Below are 10,531 nucleotides of genomic sequence, written 5' to 3'. Positions count from 1 at the left end.
GATGGAGATGCTGAGATCTGGAGTGGATATAGATAGGAAGGAGTTTACCAGGAACTCAGGGTGGAGAAGCAGATGATGAGTAGTCAAGGATGTTGAGGAATCCCACCCAGGGCAGCAGTGAGCCTGAGCAAATCATTGCTCCTGTGTTCTGCGGTACTGGCTCAGGTAGTGGTAGAGAAAGGTGCTTGGTGCCTTGGACCCTTTCAGCAGGATGGGGTTGTGCTTGGAAGGAGGAAAGGCAGGAAAGGCCTCGGGAACTGACTTCTCAGTCACTGGCCAACCTCACCAGCAAGCCCGGGGTGGGGAAAGGATGAGGTCTTGGGTCAGGGCTGCTGCCCTGCTCAGCTGTAACACCGGTGCTCCCCTCTCTCCAGGGGTGTGCAGGCTCAGAGTTGACACACTTCCTGTGCAGGAAAGGGCCTCATGATGGGGAACAAGTGTTCAGAAGCCAACCACAGCAAGAAAGCCAAGGACAACAGGACAGTCTGGGAGCTACAGAAAGCATGGAAGGCCGAATACTCAGCAATGCCTTGCCTGCTTCTGAGCTGGCTAATGAAGGACACAGCTAGGGGCGTCCATTCGGACCCTGCTTCAAGTCCTCCAGTTCTGTGTCCCTGTGACTTGCTTACAGGATTCCCAAGGAATGAAATCACTCACCTTGTCCCTGATGACTGACTCTCACAGGTACCTTGTAAAGCTCAGAGGGACATTTCCTCTAGCCCAGACCATGACTCTGACCCGAGTGAATATTTACCAAAGATCTCTGCATGGCCCAGGTCCAGGTACCTGCACGTCTCCAATGATGTCCTCCATGACCACATCATAGTGGACTGTGAAGTCAGCCATGATGCCTGAGCTGGAGAAGGCAGACTGGTCTTGCAGTGTTGGCGAGAAGGTGATGCAGACACAGGTCTCCGCCCTCTGTATCCTGGTAGATGGGGGCAAGTCACCCTCACCTGCATGGGCGTTGAGGTGGCATGGAGGGCTCAGTGGAGAGAAAGGCCATGGATGGGAACAGTGAGAGGGACAATGTGTGGGGAGTGTGGAGAGGCCATCCCTTGCTCCCGCAGCTGCTCCAATTGCCTAGCGTGCCCTTCCAGCTTGCCATTGCCACTCTGTCACAAGCCCTGAGGCCAGCTCCTGCCCTTCCCACTCATCACACCCTGCCTGCCAGACCCAGCCCTCCCTCAGCTCCAGCACTGAGGGGGAGGGTCTGTCCTTAACTCACAACCTCCATGCCTCACTTCGCACCCAACCCAAGTCCTGTCTCTGGAGGACTCTCTTGTCCCCAGCTCCACCAGGATCTCAGTGTCCTCCTCTAGAGGGACAGTGTAGTGGGTGGGGAGGACAGAGACAGACACAGTGGCAGGGCTGGGCTCCTCTCCTGTCCTTCCTGCTGTGAGACAGGGCAGGCTAGCAGGGATCTCCTCTGGGACACAATGGCCTGGCTCTTTTTCTCCCTCTGCCCCTGCCACCATGTGAATGAGAATCACCATGTGAATGAGCCTCCTAGGGTCTCCTGAAATCACTCCTGCCTTTTGCTTCTGGACATTCTCTGAACCAACTGCAAGATCAACTCCTCTGGAATTTTCTTTCAAGACAAGTGTCCATTTAGAAATGTCTACTTTTCTCCAGAAAATGGAGACTTGGGACTTCTGCCCCTCCTCCTTCCTGCTACAGCTGTCAGGAAGCTTAGGGGCAAACCGAGCCCCCATGCTCTGAGAAGCCTGCTCACATACATTCCCTGGGCTTCCTTCCTTCCAGGGCTCTTTGTTTTGTTTTATCCCCACAGGACTGCTTCTATCCTCTGTTTTAACCTTTAAGGAGAAGGGGGAGGGAGCTGCCATTTATAGCTGGGGCTTAAGCATTCAGGCTGCCAGACTCAGCTGGCCCATGGGCCCAGGTCCCTGATAGTGCCCTGTTTGCCCAGGGCCACTTGTTCCCTTTCTCCTCCACTTGTTCCTTTTCTGAGCTCCAGTCTCCTTAGGAACAGCATAGGGGGGACAGTAGCTCTTTGATCAGAAGGGGTTACTGGAGGGTCAGATGTGAGCTCATGGGCAAGACAGTTGGAAGTACACCTGGACCTCCTTGAGTGTCCAATGGAACTGAAGGATAGCAACACGGCCAGCATTCATTAAATCCCGTGGAGGGAGGATTGGCCCGCATTTTGCAGTGGGTCTTAGGGAGTAGCTCTGTGGGAGAATGCCCTCCTGCATCAACACGGCCCTAGGATGCATTCTCAGCCCTGGAAAATAAACCTCTTCTTGTGGTCTTGGGTCATAGTTGTCTCTTTCATTCGACAGATCAACAAACTGAAGCCTTGATCACATGGCTCTGTCTTATGACAAAGTCCATCTTGGCTTGGAACCCAACTTGCACCAAGTGCACCATGTTGTGTTTCTGGCTGAGCAGGCTCCCATCAGTCAGATCTGTGCTTAAAATCTTTGCCAGGGTAGCTAGCCTCTTGAATTATGTAATTTCCCTGTTTCTTTCTACTCAATTCCCACGGACGTTTTAAGTTTGTTTAGTGATTCTCCCAGCTTGGTTGGATATGAACTTCTTTGTGGACTGGTTAAACATGGAGATTTTGGTCCTAACTCAAGCCTACTACACCAGGCTCCAGTAGGGTGAGGTCCTAGATTATGTCTTTCCTTAAGATTAAATCCTGATGGTACTACAGCCACATCTGTCATAACCCCACTGATGCACTTGGTTTTAAGCTTCTTAGTCAAGATCCTTCTTTGCATCCTAGAATCCCATACTGCCTTTCTGCTTTCCTCCTGTTCTTTGTGGTCATTTAATAAAAAACAGGATTCATCCTCCATGATTCCTGCAGTCTTCAAGATTGTTAATACAGTATGGTGATCAGTTTCCTGTTTGTTTGTTTGTTTTGAGATAGGGTCTCACCGCTTAGACCTGGAAGTCACTCTGTAGACTACGCTGGTTTTGAACCTGTTTTTGCCTCGTGATAGCTGGGATAAAGGCATGTGCCACCAACCCTGGCCCATTAATTATTTTTAGTAATTGAATATATACTTCTAGAAGCTTCTACTTCATGCCAATTTCATACTGACTTCAGGAATTGGGACGATAGTGAACTCATTGGGACGATAGTGAACTCTAAAAATCTTGAACTCTAAACAAGCCCCCTTCTCTCTGATTTGGGAAGGAAATTGGTACAGGGACATCACTAAAAGATTGTTCCATAGAATGTCCAAGGTTTCCATTCACAGAATGTAAATATCTTTAGTGTCTCCTCGCACTGCCCACATACTTGTTTGGTTGTTGGTGCTCGCTTGGCTGGTCCTCAGTGGAGGTATATGCACATAGGCAATGCCCGTTCTCTCAGACACAGTGATTTCTACAGTCAGCTTCCTCACCAGCTGTCCAGGTCTCAGGCTTACCGCCAGCTGGTACCGGCCCTGATGTCGTTGTAGAAGTTCCTCATAGGCCAGGACAAAAGTTACCTCTGTGCCTGCTGCCAGCCTAGTGGAGATTTGAAATTTCTCTGATTCCCGGTCCCTGGACAAGAAGTAGAAATGGATGGGAGGGGTGTTGGATCTCCTGTGGTATAGCAGAATCATTAGATGACAGGTTTCTGCTAAGCCTCATGCTTAACCAACTTGACCTGATCAGGCTTCTGTCTCAATTAAGTCCCCAGACCACAGTCCATCATCCAGGTATTTACTCACTAATCTCCCATCCTCCCTCACCCCCCCCCGAACATTCTACCTGGAAAATGATCTCAAAGGTAGCTCTCCCCTTTATGGGGGAAACATGGTTGATAAAAATCTGAATGGAGATTTTTCTGAATAGAACAATTCGGGGCTAATGTTTCATTTAACAAAAAGAGTTTTGAATGTACACAAACAATGCCTCTCTCCCTTTAAATAGTCTCTCAAATCTGCCTGATCCTTGCGTTAAACTGAGCTTGTTTATATGGCAACGACTCAGTTTTTAGCAGCAAAATCTGAAGTATTCCTGCAAGATGAAAATCTCTTAGAAGCTGAGGGGAATCCATTAAAAACATAATATGTATACCAGACAAAGGGGACCCATTTAAGAAATAAGGGTCAACTTAGGCAAGTTTCACTTGTTAATTCAGGCCAGAAAGACAAATACTACATTTTAGCTCTGACATGCGGATCCTAACTTCCATGTTTACCTTGGAGTGTCTGTACAGTCAGGAAGCCAGAAAGGGCCCATGAATGTGGGGGAAGGGGTAAGAGGCCTTAATGGGATGAGTAGCACATATGTAGTATGAAGGAAGTGGGGGAGAGCAGAGTCTAAAGTTGTTGTTGTTTTCTTCTTTTGTGGATGGATAGAAGAATGTTGCACAAGAGGGATAATTGCTGGTCTTGTTTCTGAAGGACATCATTTGCATATGGGAAACCACTAAGGTGACAGGGGGAGCTGAGGACCCCCATGGCTGCATTTATCCACACTGACTATGATGACACTGGAAGGAAGCAAAGCTAATGGGAATATGGAACCCAGAGATCATGGGACCCATTTAAGAGAACTTTGGAAGCAAGGTTTGGCTGTGGCCAGGGCCCACAGAGGAAAGCAAAGATGGACAGAAATCATAGTATGTGTGCTGGGAGTCTAAAATTTTAATACTGGTGAGAGTTGAGGTATGGAGGAGATGAGGATATGGCAGACGGGTTAACCAAAATCAAGAATGTATGGAAACCCACTACTTTGCCAGCTAATTAAAAATAGCATTTTAAAAAGTAGTTTTAATGGAGGTGCCCTACATCTACATAGGTGGAAATGTTACTCTCAGAAGCCAGGGGTTATTAAACTAAAATCCTAATGTGAGGTGGGGGATACCTCCATATGAGTTATTATTATTCAAGAGGTCCAGAAGCCCCCAAATACTATAGACCATTACCATTTTTCTGAGTTTCTCACTATAGAAAGATGGTAAAACCTTATTGCTGAAGACACCACACACTTTCGTGGCAGGGAATAGATAAATCAATCTCGAAGTGACCAGGAAACTTCCTTCCTGCTAGCTAGCTTCCCTAGTGCTGGGAGGTTTTATGTAGGCTGCTCGGGGGAGAAGACTGACCAAGGGTCTTTCCCAGAGCTGTATCTAGTGCACTATAGTATCAGAGTACCAGGCAAGATATGGAATGGGAGTAGGACTGTTGTGGGGTAACCAACTGCTCTCTGATTGAATTTGAGGCATGCTTCACAAGAGGAATTTAATGCCTGGTACTGAAAACCTTGTCAAAAGTCTATGCCTGAGGAGGCCATAGGCCCTAAAACAGAACCTACTGTTGTTGTCTTACTAAATGGTCATATTGTTAAAATGCTCTCCACCTTGATCAGGAAGCTTCCTTTTACATTCAATAATGATTAGTTAAGAGGTCCATAACTGGTCAAATGCTCAGAGTAAGTGACCCAGCCCTAAATAAGATGTCCATGTCATCGCCTCTGATGTCCAGGTAATATCATGGAATAGGGGCAGAAAGAATGCAAAAGTCGAAGAATTTGAAGAAATCCTATGAAACAATGCTTTGTGCATATGGCATGGCTTTTTTGTATTCACGAACAAGTCACAGCAGCTGTGACAGCATGCACAAGACCTGCATGAGATGAAGTCAACCAAAATCCCAGCACAGATGGGGAAAGAGCCCATGAGATCCTACTCTTTTTACCGAAGAGTTAGTTGGTGGCTTCTGTGGGGGAAGGGAAAGTCATCTTTATTGGGAAGATGTAGTCACTAGTAGGCTGCCCACGCTCCAGTGAATGGGCCACACCCATTTGCATGTGGGAAGCACTAATTGAATTCGGAGCATTACAAAGAACAAAAGAAGAGGATATGAAGTTGGAAGAGAGATCCATTGAAGGGGTATATGAGAGCTTGGATGGAGGATGAAAGCTGGATATGATCAAAATACATTGTATAAATGTATGAAATTTTTCAAGAATAAATAAAATACCACATTAAAAACAAAAAAATAAGAAAGGAAGAGAAAAAACTCACTTGTTCATAATCTTCGCACAAAATACCAGTTATTAAATAAGTCACATCTTTCTAGCAAAAGACAGCTGGAATTAGGGAAGTAAACTCCCAGTTATTAAACATCTACTGTTATAGGCATTAATATTTAGTGACTCACATAATCTTAATGTAATCCTATGGAGTAGAAATCATTGTTTTTATTTTACAGAAGTAGAGAATGAGGTCCAGAGAGAAGGAATATTTTTCCTGGTCACACAGCTAGGATGGCTAAATCACATTTCAGACCAGCTAGAGCCTTACCTCATGCCTACATGAGCTGATGTCTTTCCTTGCTGATAGGCTTTCTCATAGATTTTCTTTGCCTGGTGCTTTTCCTTGATTTCTGCAACATAGACTTTATTGTCGATGGTCCTGATGGGGCAGAAAGAAAGAAGGGGTAACAGAGACAGAGAAAGAAAATGGATGGTCAAAAACATAGATACAAATAAGAGGAACAAGAAAGAAAGAAGTGGTAACAGAGACAGAAAGAAAATAGATGGTCAAAAACATAGATACAAATAAAAGGGACAAGAAAGAAAGAAGGGGTAACAGACAGAAAGAAAATAGATGGTCAAAAACATAGATACAAATAAGAGGAACAAGAAAGAAAGAAGGGGTAACAGAGACAGAAAGAAAATAGATGAAAATAAGAGGAACAAGAAAGAACAAAACTGTCATTGAACTCGAGAGCGAGTGGGAAGACCGAATGTGAATGAGAGAGGGAGAGGGAAATATTCTCCTGAAGTCTATTTGTCCAGTGGGGAAAGAGCGACCACATGACATATTGTAGACATGTTGGAGTTTTGTGTTTCTCATGCTTTTAACACACAATAATATTTTTCGTTGTAACATAGCTGAACATTTTTATTATAATTGTATATTTGCTGCAACATCAAGCTAAGCATGGTGGTGCAAACCTATAATCCCAGTACTCAGGAATTTGAGGCAGGGGAATCACAAATTCAAGACCATTCTGGGCTATTTAGTGAGTTCCAGGACAAGCTACTCAACTTAGTGAGGTTCTATCTCAAGTTTCATACACACACACACACACACACACACACTATTTACTCCAACAACTCACAGGCTCTGCTGCTTGTTAGGTTATGAACAACCTAAAAGTGTGTCTTTTTAAAGAAAACACATTAGGTAAATAAAGTGAGTGATGTAGTGGTTAAAATTGTTGGTGACACAGGTCTTAAATGACTTGAGCTGGCTCTGACCTGAACAGCCTCTTCCTGAGGACTAGTGTTCATTGTACCATAATGCAGCCTACAAACTTCCAAAGTAGGGAAGCAACCAACAGCCCTACCCACCTATGACTCCTGTGAACCACAACAATGACCAGTATGACACAATAACCCTAGCAGTGCAGTAGTGGCATACATACCTGTGTTAACCAACAGCTCTCTAATTGGACTTAAGATCTTCTTAACCAGAGAGAAATCATGCCTGATACTAGAAACCTAGCCAACTATCAGGGCTAATAATCATGGATTTTGGAGGAGAACCTTCAACTGCCACTTTACTAAACCAGCAGAATCTCTAACTATGTTCTAAATATTTATTCTTACACGCACATATATGTGTAGTTCTATTCCCTAACCAAGGAAACTTCTCCTTGTAACAAACAGAACTCATTACAGAGAATGACAACCGATGAAAATGCAGAGTTGTGCAGTCCACTCCCATCCAGTACATCTACAATACGACACCTGCACCTTAAAGCTCAGGGACCATGGCAGAAGAGGAGATGGAAAGATTGTAAGAGCCAGAGGAATGTGAAGTTTGCCATAAGTCTTCTAGAATGCCAGAGAAGCTATACCCATGAAGTCTCAACAATATGCCTGCCTACCCATGACCTGAACAAGGAAGACATCAATAGATATTTTAACATGGACTGAAAGGTCATGAGGCCTCAACCCTATACAAAGAAATACAGGCAACTAAGGAATGCTGAAAGTGGAAGAGAGAAAGGGCTTATTTCGCCTTACAGCTCTTAGTTCGTACTTTATTAATGAGTGAAGGAAGCCAGGGCAAGAATTCAAGAAAGGCAGGAACCTGGAGGCAGGAGCTGATGCAGAGGCCATAGAGGGGTGCTGCTCACTGGCTTGCTCCCCATGGCTTGTTCAGCCTGCTTTCTTATAGAACCCAGGACCACCAGCCCAGGGATGGCACCACCCACAGTGCACAGCCCCCCCATCAATTACTAATAGAGAAAATGCCCTGACAGACTTGCCTGTAGGCCAGTCTTATGAAGACATTTTATCAGATGAGCTGCCTCTTCCCAGGTGGCTGTAGTCTGAATCAAGTTGACAAAAAAAATCACCACAAGGACCTCTTGTCAACATTACACACAAATACATTACTATTAAACTGTAACATTTCTTTCCAAGATCTTGTTTGTCTCCAAGATCTCATGTTAATATCATAATATAAAACAGAACAACTTTAAAAGTCTCACATTCTTTAAAACATCCAAACACTTTTTAAAAAGTTCAGCATTTTTCAGATATCTAAAGTCTCTACAAATCCAAAGCCCCTAACTATGAGCTCTTTTAAAATTAAAAAAAAAGTTACATATTTCTTATCCCAAGAGGGAAGAACCAGGGCACAGCTACAATCAAAGCAAAACCAGACTCCAACAGTGTAAAAAATCCAGCGCCGGGGATTTACTCACAATCTCCTGGGCTCCAGAGTGCTCGGGCAGCTCCTCCTCGCCAGCTCTGCCATCAACAGTACCCACAGCTAGTCTCTTAGGCTCAGGCCAGCTACACACTACACTTGCTACTGTCTTTGCTTGTCATGCCATAGTCCTGGCACCTGCATGCTGGGGCTGCACTGCAACTGAGGCTTCATCTTGGCCAATGGCCTCTCCTGGCTCGCACAGGGCTGAACCTTAGCTGTTCTCCATGACTCGTTCATAATTTCAAAAACGGCACTATGCAGGAGACCCTTACACATTACAAAGTTCAGCTACCAGCTTGAGATGCAGCCTTGGCATTCCTGGACCCCAGTGTCTGTAAGATAACCCCAAGGAAACACTTCCCACAAGATTTCACCTCAATGATGCTGGTCTCTTGTTAATCACATCTGATTTTTCAGCCCCAGCTGACCAAAATACAATGACTCTTTTTTTTTAGAAGAGAAAATTCGTCTTTTTTTTTATTTAAAGGTTAGTTTTAGGTTAGCATACAGAGTGTTGGGCTTCATCACAGTACCCTCTTGCACTTTGCTCTTAGACATTCTCTTCTGCCTTCCAGTTGTTTTTTTTTTCTTTTGTCTTTTTTTAGAAGAGAGTGTGTATTGAATGTGCTCATCACAAGACAATCTCAATGTTTGGGGGTGACATACGTGGTACTTGTTCAGAGTGATCTCACTGTGTGCCATAAACATGCTTAGTTATTTGTCCTAATTAAAAAAGAATTAAACAGATATTCCTAACATCATTATTGATAATATTTTACTATTCTAGCTACAATGACTCTTAATTTAAAATATAGGAACAGCCTGATAGAGTCTTAGCTTCCCTAGGAAACTTGACGGACCAGGTGTGTGTCATCTATATTGCTCTCAGGATTCTTCTCTTCCCACTCCCACTCCCACAGGACAGCCCCTCTGATCACTCAATAGCTTTTCCAGTCCAAAGTTTCAAAATCTCCCACAGTCCTCCCCAAAACAATGTGGCCAGGTCTGTCACCAATACACCATTTGCCTTTTGATTTTGTGATGAATACCATGACCAAAAGTAACCTGGGAATAATAAGGGTTTATTTCAGCTTCGAGCTCACAATGCACCATGAAGAGAAGCCAGGACAGGAACACAAGGCAGAAACCCTAAGGCAGGAGCTGATACAGAGGTCACGAAGGGTAGCTGCTTACTGGGTTGCTCTGCACGACTTGCTCAGTCTTCCTTATACAACCCAGGACCAACAGCCTAGGGGTGGGACCATCCACAGAGGGCTGGGTCCTTCTAAATCAATCATGAATCAAGAAAATTACCCACATACTTTCTGATAGGCCAATCTGATGGAGAGATTTTTCTCAGTTGAGGTTCCCTCTTCCCAGATGAGCCTAGCTTGTGTCAAGTTGACAAAAAACTAATCATCACACCTACCAACTGGTCTTCCTCTTTAAATCCTTGCTCTTTATTCATTGCTCTCATAGTGGTAGAAACATCTATTAATCTTTTGTTTATTTGAGACAGGGTGCTGAGATTTAAGGCATTCACCATGATACCTGGCATATCGTGTTATGAAGATAAAATCAAGGCACATTATCTCCACTGCTCAAATTCTCTGAGGCTTCCATCTCAACCGAGAATAGAAGCAAAACTCTTCACTAGGCTCTTTGTAGTCTACGCATTATGGCTGACTATTACCTCTTCAATCCTACTCTTTCGGCCACTCATCCTGCTCTAGTCACACTGCTTCACTTCCTTCCTTCCTTCCTTCCTTCCTTCCTTCCTTCCTTCCTTCCTTCCTTCCTTCCTTCCTCCCTCCCTCCCTCCCTCCCTTC

The 10,531-nt window shown here is 44.6% G+C and overlaps 1 protein-coding gene across 1 annotated transcript in view; it reads right to left on the bottom strand.

The window, feature by feature from the left end:
- Window positions 1-10,531, bottom strand: part of Itih6 (inter-alpha-trypsin inhibitor heavy chain family member 6) — a 33,796-nt gene that overhangs the window by 16,659 nt on the left and 6,606 nt on the right. Inside the window, 3 exon segments of the mRNA XM_005358875.2 lie at window positions 787-956; window positions 3,275-3,522; window positions 6,275-6,385. Coding sequence (XP_005358932.1) covers window positions 787-956; window positions 3,275-3,522; window positions 6,275-6,385 — 529 coding nt within the window.

The sequence above is a fragment of the Microtus ochrogaster genome, chromosome X (genome assembly GCF_000317375.1).
Source record: "Microtus ochrogaster isolate Prairie Vole_2 chromosome X, MicOch1.0, whole genome shotgun sequence".
NCBI classification, from domain to species: domain Eukaryota; kingdom Metazoa; phylum Chordata; class Mammalia; order Rodentia; family Cricetidae; genus Microtus; species Microtus ochrogaster.
Note: the sequence above shows the minus strand (reverse complement) of the source record. Positions and strands in the feature narration are given on the sequence as shown.